Below are 22,317 nucleotides of genomic sequence, written 5' to 3' on the forward strand. Positions count from 1 at the left end.
TTCAAACAAAAAAATAATAATAATCAAGTGATTCAAAACAAAGACTTCAAGAGATTAAAAATTTGGGATGCCAAATTTTTTGTGTTGAAGACATGAATTCAAGCCGCAGCAGATTTACATCCTTTAGTTAAAGAGTATATATCCACAAATAATATTAATGGCAGTAAATTTCCAAAAACAGACTTCCGAGTTGTACAACAAAATCCATATAGCTTTGGAATTTGTTTTTGTTTTTGAAATTGTTACTATATATATATATATATATATATATATATTTATGGGGCAAATTCCAAAAACAAAAAAAAAAAAAAAAACTGTTATTGATAGTTTGATACATAAATCACAATGGGCATTTAATATCCATTTATCCAGGAAAAGTAACAAAACTCCAAAATCCCGATATTCAAATGCAGAAATAGCAACATAAGATGGAAAGGCTTCTCCATCATTAATGGTTCCTCCAGGTTTCAACAATGGTTTTATTCGAAACTGTAACTCTACCAACTACTCAGACAAAGCTAAGGGCCTTGGTAACACACTATTGAAGGGAAGAAAGCATTTAAGAGAGACATGAGTATGCGAGGGCCTTCTCCTCGGAGAGCTCCTCTGCTGTCAAGTCCAACTTCTTCCTTGAGAATTCATCAATGCTGAGTCCTGTGTCAAGTTGAAAAATAAAATGGAGTTTGACGTTAATACCAAGGATGTCAAATAAAGCAACAAAATAATTTGAATAGGATAAAGTCTATATCGCTTGAAGGAAGCTAAAATTACATATAGATGTCAAATAAATGCAACAAAGTCTTCAAAGGCAGAAAACAAAACTAAATCAAATATCCAACTCCATATCCCTCTTATCAGAATCTTAGCACCAATAGTCCAGTTGCTCATAAGGAATATTCAAAGAAAAAATATCAAGGGCCTGCTTGGTATGCAGGATTGGCTTGGGCTTGATCACATTTGAGTAGCTTAAAAATGGGGGATAAATGTTGTGGTCCTAACCCCAAAATTTAGAGATGATTTATCCAGTGCCCCCATGGGATAAGTTGGGATAACTTTTTTAATTATCTAAATCATTTAAGTACTAAGTTATCCTGTAATTACAAACAAATTTATTTAATTAGTATAATTTATAATAGCAGTTCTTCATAAAAAACAATTTATAAATAGAAATAATAATAACAGAGAAAAAATTATTTTATTAAATCTTTCCACTATAATATTTAATTTTTTCATTATAATAATTAAATAATCTGATTTCTAACTACAAGATAATTGATTAAATTAATAATTAAACTTTTGGAAAATTAGATAAATTATCCTAACTTATTCCATGTTGAGCCATGGGATGTTGGGAATTGGGAATTAAATGGTGGGTCCAGAACATCTAGCTTCCACTTCTTAAGCTACTCAAACATGAGATTGGATTTGTCCAATCTCCCAGGCTAATCTTGCATACAAAACAGGTCCTATATGTCCAATACCATACATACATAGACAAAGACAGAAATACAAGAGAAAATTGATAAAACTACAAGTCATTTCCGGGTATGAAAATAAAACACAGTATTCCATGCGTCTTAGTTTATGATAACCCAAGTGAACGTGAAAATAATAAACACAGCCTATATAGTGAAACCAGCTACTCTATCTATCAGCAAGACGGTATTTAACAAATGAGCCAAAAGGCATGGATGATCAAAGACCTCAACTATTAAAAGCAAAAAACAATGGGAGAGAGAAAAGACATAGGATACAGGATCGCATCTGTACCTTGAACAATTGTCCATTCACCGTTGCGGCAGGTTACTGGGAATGAGTAAATGAGCCCAGCTGGTACATTGTATGAACCATCAGAGTATACCCCCATGGAGACCCAAGTGCCCTACAATTGCAGTCCACGGTTCAAGCCATGACACCAGTTCAGTATATATCATTGGAGTAAAAATGAGAAGACTACCAACCTCAGGAGTTCCAAGAACCCAATCACGGATATGGTCACAAGCAGAGCTAGCAGCAGACAGAGCACTCGAGAGCTTTCTGGCTTTGATGATTGCAGCACCACGTTGTTGGACTGTGGTTATGAATTCTCCATTCAACCTTCAATCCATGTATGAAATCATTACAAAAATAATAACTCAACCAAAAAAAATCACCAAACTTTACTATTAATCAAGGGGAGAAAAATATTTGAGTTTAATACCATGCATCATCCTTGACAAGCTCACGGACAGGCTTTTCCCCAGCTGCAGTATTGACAGTTGCATGGTTGACATCAGGGTACTGAGATGATGAATGATTTCCCCAAATAATCACATTCTTAACATCAGATACTTGGACATTCAGTTTCTCAGATATTTGTCCCAATGCCCTGTTATGATCCAATCTGGTCAAGCATGTAATGTTCTTAGCAGGGATTGATGGCGCAAATTCTTTCAGAATCAATGCATTGGTGTTTGCAGGGTTAGCGACAACTAGAACCTGAAATAAACAAGAGGGTCCAGTCAGTAATGGCACCAACAGTTCAGGAGCTTCATCAATATAGTTACAACAAGGAATCTCCATGGTCCTATGTACACATAAAAATCACATTAAAGACTCATTAGAATTTGGGATAAAACTCCTCCTAACCATTAAGTCATTCAAGCATTTGATTTAATTATCAAAATAGAATGCTGATCAACCAACACAAAGGCAGCTATTTTCCTATAACAGTCTCTGTGTGAATAATAGAGTTGAACCTAAAAAACAAAGCAAAATTTAGGGGAGCCACTAAAACTTCAGGGGGTCAACAAAGTTTTCCAGAGCATTAATCATAACTACAATGTTTGAATTGCAACTGAAGAGTTGCAGCCACAGGCACATTCTCCAGTTTTCCCTAAATGATAAAGGGGAAACGGATGATACTTTCCAACAAATCTGGCAGGACCGAAGGTTTAATATCTATACATCAAAGGAAAATTTTGGTGTCATTTAAATGCATGAGCTTTTCTTTTTAAACAAGTCTACCACCTTGCAGTTCGGAGCTGCGTGCTGCTCCAGGGCAGAAGCCTGAGCCTTGTAGATTGAAACGTTCTTTGACATCACATCTTTTCTCTCCATTCCTTCTTTTCTTGGAAAGCCACCAACCATAACGGCAATATTGACCCCAGTGCATGCCTCAACAGCATCAGTTGTAGCAACAACACCTGAAACAAACATGACAAGACGTTAGTCTAATATGATCATAAAACAGAACAAGCAGGTCCAGCACAAATCTCGCACACAGAAATAATAATGACTCTCTACATCTACACGCGATATTTTTTCACAGCTATGAAAAAAATGACCGTCACCTTTAAGAAGAGGGAATGCAGCATCAACCAACTCCATCTTCACACCATTCAATGCCTCTGCTGCGGGTGGGATATCAAGCATGTGCAGAATCACAGGCTGGTCAGTACCCAACATCACTCCCCTAGCAATCATGGGGACAAGTGCATATCCAATTTGCCCTGCAACCCCATTAACATAGCAAAACACAGTCTCAGCACATAACAAAATACATCAATGTATAAACACACAAGTATTAGAATAACTTAGCTAAATTTGGTATTAAAATAATCAAATTGGTATGAAACATAGGAACAGAAAATTTATTAAAAATCCAAGTATATCTAAAACAGATGAAATTTTCTTTTTTGAAAATGTGTACATATCACCAATGACAAAACAAAAAATCATTTAGTCTCAATAAACGTTACATTAGCTCAAAATCATCTAACTAACAGATTAGCCGGATCGCGTGACAAACTTCGGGCATTAGACCAAAATATTCAAGTGGTAATTATCACACAAGTCTAAGAAACAAACATTGATACTCAGATCAGTTTAAAGCTAACATTTTTAATTCCCGATCGTGTACGGTACCTAATATAACTATTTCTTACAATTATAGATCTTCATAAAAACATATCAAAGCAGTAATCTGTTTAAATAATAATAATAATAATAATAATAATAATAATAATAAGACTTCGCTAGATCTCAATCGACGGAGTGAGAGATTACAGTACCTGCGGCGCCGGTGACGAGAACGCGAACTGGTTCCTTGGCCATTAGTTCGGATCAGAGATGTATCACAGGAAACGAAAAGATTTTTCCAGTAAAGCGAGAGAAGGAGAACTTCGATGGAGTGATAGTGGATGAAGTGGGCGATATTTATGCTGCAAGTAGATGATAAGAAAAGCAGGAGCAGGCGAGGCGTGGTCGTCCTGTGAACGTCCGGTACAAAAACGACATCGTTTTGGAGTTCTTTTGATAAAGAAATTACGTGACTACGGTGTCGTTTTTTGAGGTTTTAAAAGTCGAAAAGGAGTGCGCGTGGGTGCGTGCGTCCGTCGAACGAATACACCGTTCAGACTTGAGATGCGTGCGCTGGTGTGGGGCCTCGTGAGTGAAGAGGACACCGTAACGACCACGCATCATGCTTCGCGTAGTGTCGGGCGGTTAGCGCTGGGGTCAGCAAACGAATATAACTATTTGAGGGCCGTTGATAAATTCGAATAGCACTACTTGGTACACATGAACATTGCGATTTCACATACTTCTTTTTTTTAGTAAGGGGGTGAGTAAGTCTAAATATAATTTTTATCCATCTTATTAATTTTAAGAATCAAATCCGAATTTTTATCCATCTTATTAATTTTAAGAATCAAATCCGAATTTTGATAGAGATTACAGTTGCACTGTAACCAATCTGACCACACTCTTGAGGGCGCGGATTTGACATAATTAATTATTTTTAATAGAATTTTTACAAATAAAATTTTTATCTATTTTTTAATCATTTTGTTGTCAATAAATTTTTTTATTAAAATTATAAAGTTATTTTAATAAATAAATTTTTTAAAGTTATAAAAAAATAAAACAAAATTCGTGAAGGAGTGTGCGTCCATCGAACGAATACACCGTAGAGACTTGAGGTGCGTGCACTGGTGTGGAGCCTCGTGAGTGAAGTGGACACCGTAACGACCACGCATCATGCTTCTCGTAGTGTCGGGCGATTAGCGCTGGGTCAACAAACGAATATAACTATTTGATGGCTGTTGATAACTTCGAATAGCACTACTTGTATATATGAACATTGCAATTTGACATACTTTTTTTTTTCAAAGGTAAGGGGGTGAACAAGTTCAAATACAATTTTCACCCCCCTTACCAACCCCAAGAATCGAATCTGAATTTTGGTAGAAATTACAACTGTACTGCAACCAATCCGACCACGCTCTGGGGGGGGGGGGGATTTGACATACTTAATTAATTATTTTTTAATAGAATTTTTACAAATAAAATTTTTGTCTAATTTTTTATCATTTTGTTGTCAATAAATTTTTTTATTAAAATTATAAAGTTATTTTAATAGATAATTTTTTTAAAGTTATAAAAAAATAAAATTGTCAAATAACTAAAAGATATTTATTTAAAAAAATAACCTATACTTCAAAAACCCTAAAATTTGAGCTTTTTTTTACTAAAGCAAAATAGTAAATTTAATCTTTAAAAACTCAACTATACAAACAATCAAACAACAACAAAATTTTGATAAGAGTTTATAAGATTTAATAAGCACTTATAACTATTAAATAAACCATACTAAATAATTACTAAGCTTAGTTTAGTACAATTTTTAAAGTAAAGCTTACTTAAGCAAACCTTTTGTTAGGAGAGTTTTTTACAAATAGAGTTTTTACTCAAAAAATTTTAGTTGTTTGGTTGTCAATAAGAGATTTTATTAAAAATTATCAAATTACTCTAATAAACAAGTTTTTTAAAGTTATGTTATGAAAACAATAAAATAAGATTGTCAAATAAGTATAAGATATTTTAGATATTTTAACATTTAAAAAAAAACTTTTCAACCTCTACTTACAAAAATCCCAAAATTTAAGTTTTTTCTAGTAAAGGTAAAATAACTTATTTAAGTTTTAAAAACTCTACTAAAAAAATAACCAAACAACGAGAATGTTGTTTATAAGAGCTTATAAAATTAAATAAGTATTTATGATCATCAGATAAGTTGTTATTTAATGGCTAAATAACACTAAGTGCTTATTTGGTATGACTTATTTAATGGCTATAAGTGCTTATTTAATTTTATAAGTTGTTATTATTTGGTTGTTTTTCTAATAGAACTTTTAAAACTTAAATAAGCTACTTTGCATCTACTAGTAAAGCTCAAATTTTGGACTTTTGGGAATAGAGGTTGAAAAGCTTTTTTTAAATGTTAAAATTTTAAAATATCCTCTACTTATTCAATAATCTTATTTTATTCTTTTCATGGCATAATTTTAAAAAGTTTACTTATTAAAGTAATTTCATAATTTTTAATAAAAACTCTTATTGACAACCAAACAACTAAAGTTTTTGGGTAAAAACTCTACTAATAAAAGTTTTACTTAAATAAGTTCTGCTTGAAAAGCTATATCAAACGGGGCCTAAGTTTAAATAAATTTTTTTAACTACGCCTCTATTAAGTTATAACATATTTATAGTAATAAAATTAGTGTGGTCCCAATAATATAACTATAGAAAAAATTTACTGTATGGCATACACATATGCCCATAACCAAGGCCTTTCTTTCATACACATATGATGAAAATTAAAATTAGAATGTGCTTGTAAATTTGAAAGATTAATCTCTCAATTTTGTTTGATTAGTTTCTTTTTTTTTTGTTATTAAATTTATTATATAAATTAGTCTTTGAGCCACTAAAAACACACATGGGTGTTTACAATTTCATTATTCAGGTTAGAGTTGGCAAAATAGGTAATTGGGTATTGTTCATGTTTTGTTAATATCGTGTCATGTCAAATTTAAGTTGAAATAAACACGATTTATTTAGCAATTGTGTCAAAATATTAAAACGCAAATCTAACATAAAAAATAAATAGGTGACACGACATAGTCCATTTAATAACTAATTGAATCGCGTCACCTAACATGACACAATCTAATAACCTGCTAAATACTTGTCTAACACGATTTACAAAAATTGCACTCCATTATATATCCAAATAATATTATAAATTGATATTATAAAATACACACACACACACACACACATGTCTACCAAAATATCATACATATACCCTATTGAAGTTTAAAGCCTTTCTAGAATTTTATCAAATGGAACATCATATAAATACTCATCATTCACAAGTAACCATGTCATTAATCGGACAAGTTGGTTAAGAACTCAAACCCTAATCGGATATGAAGAAAACTATGTTACTCTTATACGACTTATTTAATAATCTTATGAAGTATAATGATTCAAACTTACTTATGCATATGTGGGTCGAGTAAATATATCGTGTCAAATTTTAGTAGCCGGTGAGACAATTAAGGAGCCATGGTGTCACTTAAACGACTGACACGTCAAGAAATAAATACAAAATTTTTTCCGACTTTGTTAAGAAATGGGAAATAGTGCTTAAGAGGATTTTGGAGATTACCAAAGGAATAATGTTACGTGGGCTCAATAGGAATAGGCCCAAATATAAAGTTGTAGTGGCAGTGTTTGGCAAGCCCATAAGTAATACATGTTACGTAAAATATTTGAAGAATTTATTTTTGAAAATAGAAGAAGTTACTGGAATCTTGTCTCCGGCTTTGTTGTTTATAAGAGGACGTAAAAATAAAACGGAGAGAAGAAATAAGTTATCCTGCGGTCGGTCGCAATCTTCTATTTTAATTCCCTTCGTCGTCGCCCCTCGCCGACTATTGAAACTGTCACTGATCTCTCCATTAACCATCTACATCGTTTATATCGCATTCCAACATGGCTACTGCGTCAGGTTCATTACTCTCTCTCCAGTTATTTATTTTTATTTTCGATTTTTTTGCGGATTACCCAGTTGCATACATTATGCTTGATGCCCACAGAATAATTAAGATAAATTAATTCTAAAGAAAAATCAACTTAAGAAATGGATGATTAAAACACCCTGTTTGGAACTTTCTGAAGAAAAAAATGAAAAAAATTAAGTGAATTGGAAAGATTTGTGTTATATTCTGATAACTTTATATTTGCAATGACGAATTTTACATGATACATTGTTGTTATTAAATTGGGATAAGCCACTGAGACGAGGAGGGCTGAAATTTTTGTATTTGGTAACATGTGAGGCATTCCGGGCGTTTATGCAAGTTTATGTCTGGTTTTCATTTGATAACTAGAACTTTCTTGTATTCTTAAATTTAAACTCATTGCCGTGGATTGTAGTGGCGTTCAAATCAAGGGAGGATCACAGGAAGCAGTTGGAATTGGAGGAAGCACGAAAGGCCGGGCTTGCTCCAGCTGAGGTTGACGAGGATGGGAAGGAAATTAACCCTCACATTCCTCAGTATATGTCTTCTGCCCCTTGGTATCTTAATGCAGAGAGACCTGTAAGCATCTTCCCTTTCGGTTGCCTTCTTTTCCATTGTATCATAGTTTAAAGGCTCTGTATGTGTGCTGATTGAGCGTCTTCATTTTCATTTTTGTTTAGAGCTTAAAACATCAAAGGAAATGGAAATCTGACCCAAACTACACAAAATCCTGGTATGATCGAGGTGCGAAAATATATCAGGCTGATAAGTATAGAAAGGGTGCATGTGAGAAGTAAGTGGATGTTGGATTACTCCATATTGTTTCACTTCCTACCGTTCTTCCAGATTATAATTCTTAAATTTGGGATGCTTGTTGGAGTAAGTTATGGGCTATCCAATTCAGAAAAATAAAAAAGTTATTAGACATAAAAACCATGCTTATTGTTATTATTATTTTCGTAATCTAAAAGATTCATATGATGATTATTGTAGTGGTGGTGTTATTTTGAGGATTTTACAGATGCCTATGTGTATAACTGAGATGAGGGAAAATAAAGTTCATTGCACGGAAAAGATTATGGATGCTGAAATAAGAAATTACCTCTGTTGGATTCGCCATGTATTTTTGTATTTATTTATGTCAGCACCTTTCTATGTGAGGAATCTTGGAAAATTTTAATCCAATTATAGATAGCTTTCCCAATATTTCTATAACACCCTAGGCGAATCCCACATCGGCAAAGCACGGGAGAGATGCTGGGTTTATAAGGGGTGATCCACACCTTAATTGGCAAGACGCGTTTTGGGGTGTATGGGCGCCCCAAGAACAAATCCGTGCGGGCCTTGTTAAGGCCCAAAGCGGACAATATCTTGCCAGGTCTGGGTTGGGTCATGACATTATGGTATCAGAGAGGCTCCGCGTGTCCTCTTGAGCGATGGTGGGGCAAACCTCAGCGAGGACGCTGAGTCCCCAAGGGGGGGTGTATGTAACACCCTAGGCGAATCCCACATCGGCAAAGCACGGGAGAGATGCTGGGTTTATAAGGGGTGATCCACACCTTAATTGGCAAGACGCGTTTTGGGGTGTATGGGCGCCCCAAGAACAAATCCGTGCGGGCCTTGTTAAGGCCCAAAGCGGACAATATCTTGCCAGGTCTGGGTTGGGTCATGACAATTTCATTCTACTGCTTATTATCTGAGCATCCTTTATATGTACCAGGAATCCGAGAAGTTTTTTTGAATCTAATGCTATCTATGTAAAACTCTTATTATATCAGAAAAAGAAGAAAAATGCTAGTGGTGCTGTAACAATCTTTCCTGTGCAATAAGTTTGGGATGAGAGGAAAGAATGAGAGAGCATGGTAAGAATTTCCAGACTATTAACTGTCAGTGTTTGGCTCAGCTCCTGAGCCTTGCAGCAGTGCCTATATTGGAAATGATTTTTCATCCTCTTTACTTAATTTCTATAATATGTTCTGTTTCTTTCATTTTTGTTTATTATGGTAATAATTTCCAGATCATCTACCTCGTGATTCTTTCTTCACCATAACCCTATGTTATGTTTCCTGTTCATTATACGACTTGAGAACATATAGCTTGTACTATAGCTGGTTTCAGGAAAAGAGTGTAGGGTTATGTACTGTTTGAGGAAGCTGAAAAGCTAATTGCTGCCACAGTGGCTTGACTCCACTTATGGGGATTATATTATTATTATTATCATCATAATAACTGACGAAAATTTTAGTTTAGTAAAACCTTAGAGGACCCAATGAAGTTATGTTATGTGGCTATTAAAAAATTGAGTCACCTCATTTACCTGCCTTTTCTCCTTCTATGGGAAAATACAATGTGGGCCTTGAGAGATGCAATCTCCTCTCTGATTACAAGGGGGACTCTTCCTCTTTGTTTAGCTTTTTGTAGTCCCCTCTACTTCCCTCAATCCAAATTCCAACACTACCATACGCTACTCGAATAAAAGTAATAGTTGACCATGTTATTTTACATTTGTATTTTTCGTTACTAATTATAGTAAAGTTGTGTTTCATAAGTGACCTAAAATCTCCGTTTGCATGTTTCAGCTGTGGGGCAATGACGCATAATGCTAAGTCATGCATGGAGAGGCCTTGAAAAACAGGAGCAAAATGGACAAATATGCACATAGGACCTGATGAAAAAATAGAGAGTTTTGAACTCGATTACGATGGCAAACGAGACCGATGGAATGGTTTTGATCCAGCAACATATGTACTTGTTATTGAGAGGTATGAGGCAAGGGATGAAGCTAGAAGGAAGTACCTAAAAGAACAGCATCTGAAAAAATTGGAGGAAAAAAACAGTAAGCAGAATGGAGAGGGCGGCGTTAGTGATGAAGATGATGATGAAGATGCTCTGAAAGTTGATGAAGCTAAAGGTTGATGAGAGTAAACAGATGGATTTTGCTAAAGTTAAGAAGCGTGTCCGCACTACTGGAGGTGGAAGCACAGGAACTGTCAGGTGTGCTTCTTAATATATATGCTCCCTCACCGTTGTTATTATTGTTGTTGTTGTTGTCATCTGCAATGTGATGCATTTGTGCTTTAATTTAACATTGTTTTGTTTCCAGAAATTTGCGTATTTGGGAGGACACAGCAAAGTATCTTTTGAATCTCGATATTAATTCTGCTTACTATGATCCTAAAACACAGTCTATGCGGGAAGATCCTCTTCCTGATGCTGACCCTAATGAGAAGTTTTATGGAGTGAGTTCCTTTGAAACTGCAACTTTATGGTAAATGCCCTTGGTATGCCTAAGCTGAAGTCACTAACACGGTTTCCATTTGTTTATTTGTTACGTTTACAGGGAGATAACCAGAATAGACTTAGTGGGCAAGCATTGGAGTTCAAGCAACTCAATGTTCATGCTTGGGAAGCCTTTGAAAAAGGCCAAGATATCCATTTGCAAGCTGCTCCCTCGCAAGCTGAATTACTGTACAAGAATTATAAGGTCATCAAGGAGAAGCTGAAATCACGTCTTAAAGACACCATTGCAGAGAAGTATGGAAATGCTGCGAGTAAAGAAGAAATTCCAAGGGAGCTTCTACTTGGACAAAGCGAGAGGCAGGTTGAATATGATCATGCTGGAAGAATTATTCAAGGAGTGGTAATGTCATCCAAAGTTGAACTATGGCTTTATATTCTGCAGTTACTGGTTTTTTCTGGACCATATCTGCTTGTACAAATAGTTATCTGTCTTTCAAGTCTTGCTTAATAGTTGGCAATTTCTTCAACCATAGAAGTGGGTAAAGGCCTGATGAGATATTAAAAAACAAATAAAGGATTTTCTTTTGACTTTGAGAAACTAGATAATTTGTCTGTGTTAGTTTATTTGGTGGAGCTCTAAATGTAATTTCTTATGGTATCATGAGTGTCTAAAATTACAAAACATATGTAAGATTGTTGTTGAATACTTGGATCAATAATTGTGCAAACAATTAGAAGAAGTGGCTATTTCTATTTTTCTTCCATTGAGTGCTGGGAAACACTCTTCTGGCTTACTTTTTTCCCTGGTTCTTATGCAGGAGTCTTTTCTTCCGAGAAGCAAATATGAGGAAGATGTTTACATTAACAACCACACGAGTGTTTGGGGCTCATGGTGGAAGGATCATCAGTGGGGCTACAAATGCTGTGAGCAAACAATTAAGAACAGTTACTGCACTGGAGCAGCTGGAATTGAAGCTGCTGAAGCAGCAGTAGACTTGATGAAGGCTAATGTTGCTCCTAAAGCTGCCTCTGAAGGTATGGACTTCTACAAGTTCATATGATCTCATTCTAGTAGCTTAGATGCTTATGCCAGTATTTCTGCGGTAGTTAATTTCAAAATAATACTTGGTTTTATGGGTTAATGGCTAGCATCAATGAGTTCTCTCTTCTCTTTTGATATAAACCTTTGAAAATATATATGACACTTGTAAAGTTCTTTGTGATGGTTTTCGATAAATTACTTTAATCTTTATGTTTTAAGTGCCTGTTTCTCTCTTCTGATGGAACTGCTAACTTGAATGTCAGACATGTGTGCCCCAGCTGAGGAGAAAAATCTTGCAACCTGGGGTACTGATGTGCCTGATAACTTGAATCTGGACCAGAAGCAACTTGCTGAGGCACTTAGGAAGGTGAGTTTGTGAACCATTGATTCCTGGTTTTGTTACAATACATAAATAGCGATTTTCAGTCCATTTGCTTACACCATAGAGTAGATTTTCTATCAACACTGCCTTCTACAATTTTATTGTTGCTTCTTCTTATTCTTAGTTAATTGCTTATTTGTCATAAAACTTTTGGCAGGAAGATGAAAGGAAGAAAGAAGAAAAGGATGAAAGAAAGCGCAAATATAATGTTAGATGGAATGATGAGGTATGATTTAATGCTATTCCAAGTGTGTTGATGTAGCCATTAACTATAGAGCTTAGTCCAATTTCCTTATGTTCTTAAATCATCTAATGCTGTTGTAGGTTACTGCTGAGGAGATGGAGGCATATCGAATGAAGAAGATACATCATGATGATCCGATGAAGGATTTCCTGCACTAGTTTTGACTATATTCTTTCAGCTAACAGCTGCAGACTTGAAAAGCATAATTTGCATTGTTATCAATGAAAGTTGAGAACCTTGCTTAGAACTGCTATGGTTTGAATTCTCCAATTATTTGACATCTTAATTGTTGTGTAAATGTGGATTGGAATGAGAAAACTACAATTGGATGTGGTCTCTATGGTGCTGTAATTGACTTTGTTTTAATGGAAGATCTTTCTGGGCTATAAATTACTGCATTGATGAAATGAAAACAAAATTTCAGAAATAATCACCAATAATAATGACGATACCCTTCGCACGAGTTCTTGTACCCTCAAGTTTTTGTGTTCATTTCTCGTTTTAATTAGTATCGTTCCTTGGGCTTTGATTGCAAACTTTGTAAATAAATTAGCTCAAATGAATTCTCATGTTCTGCGATTGGAATTGTCTACTAATTGCATAGCCAAGGAACATTCAAACAAGCTTTGTGTACATCGAAAATCAAAACGCATACAAAAAATAAATTTTACAAAACCAGTCTTCTCTATAGAAGCTACATATGTGAGCACACCAAAAGAGGGGTAAAAAAAAAAAAATCTCCATTATCAAACAGTTGTGTTCAACAAAAAAAGAAGAGAGAAACCCAGAAATCTGGAAGCTAAAATCTGTATAGCCCCCTGTGATTTTATATATTTGTGTGTGTGTTTGTGTGAGTATGACTTCCGTGCGTTTCATTGAAAAAGAAGCAAACATGAAAGCCAACAAAGAAAATTAAATAAACGAAAGCTATAAAATGTTTAAGCGCTCCTGGCCAGCATTTCCTGGAACTCAAGAAGTGATCTCTCCCTTTGGATCTTCATATCTTCACGGAACTTGTAAATAAATTCATCAGCTCTTTCATCCACACATCTCAGCTGTGGAGATGAAGCAACAACAGCATTCCATGCATCTTCAACACTATAAACGCTCTGCTTATTATTACTCTTTTCATGGGCAGCCGCTTCCTTGCCTCTGCTGCTCGTCTCTGCAGCATTATGTGCGTGGTCAGTAGTCTTTGCATGTGCTGACGATGATGAAATAGGCTCTGAGTAAAGATTGTCTATGAAAATTGCTTCAAAATCTCTTCGATATTGCTGGTAGTATTGGCGGTAGAGGTGGTTGTACCGGCTGCGGCGATGTGTGGTTCTGGTGAGGAAGCGTTTCTTGAAGGGAATGAAGAGATGGAGGGAGCAAAAATTGATGAAGCGATGAGTAGTTGTTTTGAGGGTTTTTGGTACGTTGAGGCTTTGGAGTTTTGATTGGAGATTGCTTGTGAAGCTCTTCCAAGCCCTTTTGGCGGGCTTAAGCTTCTTTGAAAGGCTTGAACGATACATCAAATGTAAGCAAATTATGATTTGTTTGAAGGAACTATGAGTTTGAGGAGGCAGACAACGTTGTATGGTTCTTTATGTAAAGGAGCTGCATACCTTCTTTGAGCCTTCTCATTGGTTTTATTTTCTCTCATGTTGGCTGTACAAAATTGCCCATGGATCTTCATCAAATTGTTGGACTGCCATTCTCTAGCTTTCATTATTGCAAAAGGAGTTGAGAAAGTTTTTAGGTCCTCCTCCTGTTGCATACTCTTTTCCATTTGATTATTACCACACATATCTATCGATAAATCATGTCACGTAAATAAATATGCACATAAAAACGAATTTAATAGATGAAAAAAATATATAATAGAAGCACTTTGATTATTTTCTTTTACTAATGTGTGGGTATGCAACTAATTTTTCATTTTAGAATTTGTGGAGAATAGTAATTCGAGTCATCAGATTTCTTAAAATAGTCCAAGAAATTTGAGGTTATAATTTTACCCAATAACATTAGAGAGTGACTTAATTTTTATTTGTGTAGAAATTTATTCAAAAGGAATTTTTGAAGTTCTTTTATGATGGCAAAGCAGCAATTGCAGTAGAAAAAAAGGAAGAGCTTTCTTGTTGTAGCAGCCTTTAACTTTCGGCAAACTTGGAGGGCCGGCTAGGTCCCGGGAGCAATCTTGCTTGGGTCCTAAGTTAACTTAATTTAGTGAGAAATAAAAGCGAAATCCTGTAAAGCGCAACATTGAGTTGAGTTGAGCTGTTTAGTGGATTTTCCACATTGAGTTGAGTTGTCGTGGGCTCCATATCTATTCTATCATACTAAATAAGCTGGGGCCTGAGGGTCAAATACAATGGTGCAATTATATTTATGCAGAAACAAAATTTTATAGAGAAATAAGGGTTATAATGAAATTTGACTCATTGTGTACCCTATTTTTATACTATTGCCTCATTTACCAAATTCTTAACCACTATCTTATTAGTCATTATCTTAGTTTTAATTAATTGAGTTTTGAGGAACTCTTTTACTGTTTATTCCTAATATATTCTGTTGTTCTTTCTTGCGTTTTCAACAATAACCTAATATGTGTTAATTAGAGAGTGGAATTAGACATACCTACCTAGTAAATTAGTACCCTCTTAACCACTTGTTCTACGATCAATATTATTAGAATTAATAAGCACTAATCATCTTTCAGTTTGATGAAAGATAACTTTTTGCCTATGTAATTGGATTAGAGTAAACTAGAATCAAAGTATAAGAATTCTATATGAATATGAAAATTTTTTCCTTCTATGCTTTTAATTGGATTGGTTTAGAGCGTCTTATTTCCTATATGTCTATACATTAGCATTAACAAGTTGTAAAGGAGTTAGTCTGAACTTTATAAAATATGAATCCATTATAAAATTATTCATATTTTAACTAAAGAAAAACAATATTGACCATCCCAGAAAATACTTTTAACAGAAAACTCTAGATCTTCAATTGTATTGGTAGAACGTGTCATGTCCTAGTCATCTTTATTACAAAAGACAACAGCAGTTGAATATTATACAATTAACTGACTGTCATTCAAACAATCAAAATTATCTAAACATTAATCTAGTTTAGTCTTAACCTAATCTTATAATTGACAGATTTCGAGGGGACCCAATGGCCATGTGATATCGTGAATTTGTGATGGGTTGTCGCCATCCTTTTAAAACTTTTAATTAGTCCATTCAAATCCACTATTTGGGGAAAGCAAGCCTAGCTTTTTCCTTTCCAACTTGTAAAGATCTCAATTTTTATTTTTATTTTTATTTTTATCCCTCTTATCAGAAAGCAATGCTTGTTGTCTTTGCTTCACAGCTAGCGGATTCCAGATCCCAATTAAGAACATGAAATATGAATGAAGAAGAGTGAGATAATTTTAACTAATTAAAGAGTAATTTTATTACAAAATTGAAATAAAGATGCAAAGAAAGAGGAAAATAAAATACAAGTCATTACAACACACCACAACACCACCTTTATTAGCACAAATATTATTTGATCCATAATTCTTGGATGCTCTATGCCCGGAATAAGGTAAAGAACTCTTCACTGAGTTTGCGGAAATAGACGAGCATCCGGTCCCTGGCCGGCAAGTTTTCTTTGATGAGAGGGTGATTCACAAACTTGGTGCTCCATTCATTGATGACTGGAAATTTCTGAGGGTCAAGAATTTGAAAGGATCCAGCTTCTTCCCAAACAGGCAGCCAGTAAAGAATCCAACCAAATGCAAGTTCCAAATACCCAATATTGCCCTCTCCTTCAGCAAACAACAAGCCGCTCTTTCCCTTGAATTCCCCTTCTATCTTCTCCAATCCTTCTGCAAATTCTTTCGCATTCTTCTCCTTTGCCTCTCCTTTCAAAACCAGAGCCATGAATGCTTTCACCATCTGAAACCAACAAATACGGGAGAAGAAATCATTTACAAAATCTCTTTTCGGCGCATCTGGCACAATTCGATCAGTAAACACTTGTTATTGTAGTTTGACAATTTACGTTGTTTAATAAAAAAAAAAAATCATATGATAGTTATTATTTTATCAAAATTATTAAATTTAGAAGTCATTCATAACACCAATATCAACTTCTATTTCACATATAACTAGTCGGTTAACTTTTAAACTACAACACCATAAAACATATATACAAATAAAATTGAGAGGTAAGTAAGCAGTACGCAAGTCATATTTACCAGTTCTTCTGAATATTTAGCCCAGAAACGAGCCATGGCTCTTTGGTAAGGGTCTCGAGGCAACAAAGGATTTTGCTGCCATGTCTCATCGATGTACTCAAGAATAATCAACGACTCATTGACCACTTTCTCGCCATGGATGAACACAGGAACCTTCTTATAAACTGGGTTCAGTTCCAAGAGCCTGGGGCTCTTGTTAAAGATATCTTCTTCAATGTATTCATAATCAACAACACCCTTCTGCTGCAGAGCGACTTTTACCCTGAACACAAATGGACTTGTCGACAACCCCAAAAGCGTCACTTCTTTGGCCATATTATTTTCGCTGATAATTAATTGATCTATGTAATGCTTTGTGATGAGATGATTTATTTCTTGTGGTGGTGATGATGAGATGATATTCTGTGTCTAATAACTAAACCCCCTTTTTTATAAATTGGTTAAGCACCGGTTGACTGGTTGACTTTAAAAGCTTCGAGCCTTCAACACAATTGACAAGGTAACATTGAGACGCCAAGTTTGACCTTAATTTAGGATAAAAAAGAATGCACATTGATATTAAAATAATTGACACCCAACATTGGACCTTAATCTAGGATAAAAAAGAATGCATATTGATATTACAACAATTGATGATTGTATGTACACGGCCCTCTGGTCCCCCAAGGGCACATGATACTAATTAAGTGTTTCAATGTGCAAATTTCCGAAGAATTTCATTTTAGTTTTATTATATCTGAACGGTAATCCAATTTCTTCAGAGCGCAATTCAAACTCCTGAATTGTTTGTTTCTCTTATAAGAATTTTTTATCAATTTAACCAGATAGTCCATTATGTTATACACATATGAAAAAAAAAAAAAATCATGACCATTATGAGCATATAAATATGGAATTTGTTGGAAATGATCTTCATGTGATTTCTAATTTTCAATTAAAAAAAAAAAGTTACATTGCTATTATTGTTACAGTTGTTTGATAGTCGGCATAGTTAAAGTAATAAGAAGATAATAACCCTATAATAAATAATCTTAAAACCACTTCTACTTTAACTATTTTGTGAATTTTCTATGTCTTACGTATTCAATTTAAGGTGATTATTTCCTTAAGGTGCATTTGAGAACTTGCATTAAATTGTATTGCATTGCATTAAACAAAGTTCTTATGCCAATCCATGTTTTGTTGCAATTTCTGATTGGATTGCATTCCATTAGAAAAGTGACTATTATAATGAAAGGTCTATAAAACAAACTCATAAAAGAACAGGATTTAAATTGTATTACATTAAAATATTATTTATATTTTTAAATATAATTATTTAGCTTTTATTATTTAATAAATTATAACAAATTTAAACTTATTAAATGTTTAATTTATTATTTATATTTAAATAAAAATTTAATTTAAATAATAATATAAGATATTAATAAAATTAAATATTCAATAAATAAATGATAATAAATTATTTTACTTTCATTAGATAAAATTATTTTAATTCTTTTTCCTTAAATTATATAGTATTTGTTTTTACACTGTAATATTGAATTATACTATATTATAATATAATATTATGAATATTATTACATAATATTGTAATATTTTATTGTTTAATAATAGCATATTATTAAATTATTTAGTATTTTAACAATTAATATATAAAAATAATTATTTAATATTTAATTTAAAAAATTAATAATAAAACTCTAAAATATCAATAAATATAAATAATATTATTTTAATTTATTACGTTGCAACTTAATGCAATGATCCCAATGTAGTATAATATAAAATAATAAAACTGTAATACAATTCAATATATCAAACACACTTCGTGTAAACCTGCGTAGAATGATTAACTCTCCGGCATTATTTTATATTTGCAAACCTTTTTTTTTTTTGAATACTGTTATACAGGACTGTAGGTATTACAATTAATATTTACAAACAGATTCTACAATTGGAACCTTCATCGTGGCATGTACTCCTCTGAAGCGCTGCCCAAATTCTTCAAACTCTCTCAAATATTCGAGGGCTGTCTACTCTATTCACATTTCGTGAGGAATAGATTGGTTTAACTCAATTATTTGATAATTGAGGAAGGATTGTAAATAAGCCCCATAAATACTTTTATGGAGGTTTGAACCCTTGCACTCATTATTCTAAGTGCAAGGGCTCTCCCACTAGACCAAAGGCCTATTGGTTTATATTTGCAAACCTCAGCAAACGTAAGAGATCTCGTCACTTCTCAGGCTTTTTGAGACAGTAGTTTTTATAATGAGACAAAAGTAATTAATTAATAATAAAGCAGTATGTGAATTCAGAATGAGTTATTAGTCAAAGTCTTCTTCATTAGAATAATATAAATCAGGGGTTGTACTATAATGCCTCACGCAACTTTCGTAATTAAAGGCTATAGTTGTTAGATCCTAATTAAACAATAGTTAAATTATTTGTTTAGCTGTATATAAACAAATATCCATGTATTAATAATATTATTAAATCTCTTCTGGAACAGTCGATATTGTTCTTATTTTATAGCCAAATTGGCGTATCAATCACATTCATACCTTGTAAGTTGAAGCTTTCAAAGTCTACTCTACTCGTGGCTTCTGCAAATAAATACAAGAAGTTGAAAGACACAATATCATCTCATCATCAGATCAAAATCACATCATCACTGAAAGATCAAGATCAAGCACCGAAAACATGGCTACAGAAGTCAAGCTCTTAGGGATTTGGCCAAGCCCGTTTGTGTTTAGGGTAAAAGTGGCACTGCAGCTGAAGGGTGTTGATTACGAATACTTCGAAGAAGATCCCTTCAACAAAAGTCCCAAACTTCTAGAATCGAATCCAATTCATAAGAAGGTTCCTGTGCTTATTCATGGCGAGAAGCCGATCAATGAGTCATTGACTATTCTTGATCAATATTATTAGAATTAATTACTTTTCATTTTTTTTTATTTCAGGTACATGATTACAAAAGGAGACTTGTTCTACGATCAATATTATTAGAATTAATAAGCACTAATCATCTTTCAGTTTGATGAAAGATAACTTTTTTCCTATGTAATTGGATTAGAGTAAACTAGAATCAAAGTATAAGAATTCTATATGAATATGAAAATTTTTTCCTTCTATGCTTTTAATTGGATTGGTTTAGAGCGTCTTATTTTCTATATGTCTATACATTAGCATTAACAAGTTGTAAAGGAGTCAGTCTGAACTTTATAAAATATGAATCCATTATAAAATTATTCATATTTTAACTAAAGAAAGAAACAATATTGACCATCCCAGAAAATACTTCAACAGAAAACTCTAGATCTTCAATTGTATTGGTAGAACGTCTCATGTCCTAATCATCTTTATTACAAAAGACAACAGCAATTGAATATTATATAATTAGCTGACTGTCATTCAAACAATGAAACTTATCTAAACATTAATCTAGTTTAGTCTTAACCTAATCTTATAATTGACAGATTTCGAGGGGACCCACTAGCCATGTGATATCGTGAATTTGTGATGGGTTGTCGCCATCCTTTTAAAACTTTTAATTAGTCCATTCAAATCCACTATTTGGGGAGTATAAAACTATAAGGGGAAAGCAAGGCTAGCTTTTTCCTTTCCAACTTGTAAAGATCTCAATTTTTATTTTTATCCCTCTTATCAGAAAGCAATGCTTATTGTCTTTGCTTCACAGCTAGCGGATTCCAGACCTCAAATAAGAACATGAAATATGAATGAAAAAGAGTGAGATAATTTTAACTAATTAAAGAGTAATTTTATTACAAAATTGAAATAAAGATGCAAAGAAAGAGGAAAATAAAATACAAGTCATTACAACACACCACAACACCACCTTTATTAGCACAAATATTATTTGATCAATAATTCTTGGATGCTCTATGCCCGGAATAAGGTAAAGAACTCTTCACTGAGTTTGCGGAAATAGACGAGCATCCGGTCCCTGGCCGGCAAGTTTTCTTTGATGAGAGGGTGATTCACAAACTTGGTGCTCCATTCATTGATGACTGGAAATTTCTGAGGGTCAAGAATTTGAAAGGATCCAGCTTCTTCCCAAACAGGCAGCCAGTAAAGAATCCAACCAAATGCAAGTTCCAAATACCCAATATTGCCCTCTCCTTCAGCAAACAACAAGCCGCTCTTTCCCTTGAATTCCCCTTCTATCTTCTCCAATCCTTCTGCAAATTCTTTCGCATTCTTCTCCTTTGCCTCTCCTTTCAAAACCAGAGCCATGAATGCTTTCACCATCTGAAACCAACAAATACGGGAGAAGAAATCATTTACAAAATCTCTTTTCGGCGCATCTGGCACAATTCGATCAGTAAACACTTGTTATTGTAGTTTGACAATTTACGTTGTTTAATAAAAAAAAAAAATCATATGATAGTTATTATTTTATCAAAATTATTAAATTTAGAAGTCATTCATAACACCAATATCAACTTCTATTTCACATATAACTAGTCGGTTAACTTTTAAACTACAACACCATAAAACATATATACAAATAAAATTGAGAGGTAAGTAAGCAGTACGCAAGTCATATTTACCAGTTCTTCTGAATATTTAGCCCAGAAACGAGCCATGGCTCTTTGGTAAGGGTCTCGAGGCAACAAAGGATTTTGCTGCCATGTCTCATCGATGTACTCAAGAATAATCAACGACTCATTGACCACTTTCTCGCCATGGATGAACACAGGAACCTTCTTATAAACTGGGTTCAGTTCCAAGAGCCTGGGGCTCTTGTTAAAGATATCTTCTTCAATGTATTCATAATCAACAACACCCTTCTGCTGCAGAGCGACTTTTACCCTGAACACAAATGGACTTGCCCAAAACCCCAAAAGCGTCACTTCTTTGGCCATATTATTTTCGCTGATAATTAATTGATCTCTGTAATGCTTTGTGATGAGATGATTTATTTCTTGTGGTGGTGATGATGAGATGATATTCTGTGTGTAATAATTAAACCCCCTTTTTTATAAATTGGTTAAGCACAGGTTGACTGGTTGACTTTAAAAGCTTCGAGCCTTCAACTTAATTACAAGGTAACATTGAGACGCCAAGTTTGACCTTAACTTAGGATAAAAAAGAATGCACATTGATATTAAAATAATTGACACCCAACATTGGACCTTAATCTAGGATAAAAAAGAATGCATATTGATATTACAACAATTGATGATTGTATGTACACGGCCCTCTGGTCCCCCAAGGGCACATGATACTAATTAAGTGTTTAAATGTGCAAATTTCCGAAGAATTTTCATTTTAGTTTTATTATATCTGAACGGTAAT

General features: G+C 34.0%; 4 protein-coding genes and 1 pseudogene across 4 annotated transcripts; 1 reads left to right on the forward strand and 4 right to left on the reverse strand.

The window, feature by feature from the left end:
• Nucleotides 1-327: 327 nt before the first annotated feature.
• LOC18033002 (malate dehydrogenase) lies at nucleotides 328-4,289 on the reverse strand. Its single transcript, XM_006420166.2, has 7 exons — nucleotides 4,053-4,289; nucleotides 3,333-3,491; nucleotides 3,010-3,185; nucleotides 2,201-2,478; nucleotides 1,962-2,097; nucleotides 1,771-1,882; nucleotides 328-654 (listed from the first exon to the last, which is right to left on the reverse strand). The coding sequence occupies exons 1-7, from the start codon at nucleotides 4,093-4,095 to the stop codon at nucleotides 560-562; spliced, it is 999 nt and encodes a 332-aa protein (XP_006420229.1). The 5' UTR covers nucleotides 4,096-4,289; the 3' UTR covers nucleotides 328-559.
• A 3,349-nt stretch (nucleotides 4,290-7,638) lies between these two features.
• Nucleotides 7,639-13,136, forward strand: LOC18032625 (annotated as a pseudogene).
• A 522-nt stretch (nucleotides 13,137-13,658) lies between these two features.
• LOC18032842 lies at nucleotides 13,659-14,508 on the reverse strand. Its single transcript, XM_006420168.2, has one exon. The coding sequence runs from the start codon at nucleotides 14,270-14,272 to the stop codon at nucleotides 13,697-13,699; it is 576 nt and encodes a 191-aa protein (XP_006420231.1). The 5' UTR covers nucleotides 14,273-14,508; the 3' UTR covers nucleotides 13,659-13,696.
• A 1,669-nt stretch (nucleotides 14,509-16,177) lies between these two features.
• Nucleotides 16,178-17,450, reverse strand: LOC18033262 (probable glutathione S-transferase). The gene is made up of 2 exons (XM_006420169.2): nucleotides 16,993-17,450; nucleotides 16,178-16,690 (listed from the first exon to the last, which is right to left on the reverse strand). Exons 1-2 carry the CDS (start codon nucleotides 17,305-17,307, stop codon nucleotides 16,322-16,324), a joined length of 684 nt encoding a protein of 227 aa, XP_006420232.1. The 5' UTR covers nucleotides 17,308-17,450; the 3' UTR covers nucleotides 16,178-16,321.
• A 3,304-nt stretch (nucleotides 17,451-20,754) lies between these two features.
• Nucleotides 20,755-22,022, reverse strand: LOC18032844 (probable glutathione S-transferase). Its single transcript, XM_006420170.2, has 2 exons — nucleotides 21,570-22,022; nucleotides 20,755-21,267 (listed from the first exon to the last, which is right to left on the reverse strand). The coding sequence occupies exons 1-2, from the start codon at nucleotides 21,882-21,884 to the stop codon at nucleotides 20,899-20,901; spliced, it is 684 nt and encodes a 227-aa protein (XP_006420233.1). The 5' UTR covers nucleotides 21,885-22,022; the 3' UTR covers nucleotides 20,755-20,898.
• Between the last annotated feature and the right edge of the window lie 295 nt (nucleotides 22,023-22,317).

This window comes from Citrus clementina, unplaced genomic scaffold, assembly GCF_000493195.1.
Source record: "Citrus clementina cultivar Clemenules unplaced genomic scaffold, Citrus_clementina_v1.0 scaffold_9, whole genome shotgun sequence".
In the NCBI taxonomy this organism is placed as follows: Eukaryota; Viridiplantae; Streptophyta; class Magnoliopsida; order Sapindales; family Rutaceae; genus Citrus; species Citrus x clementina.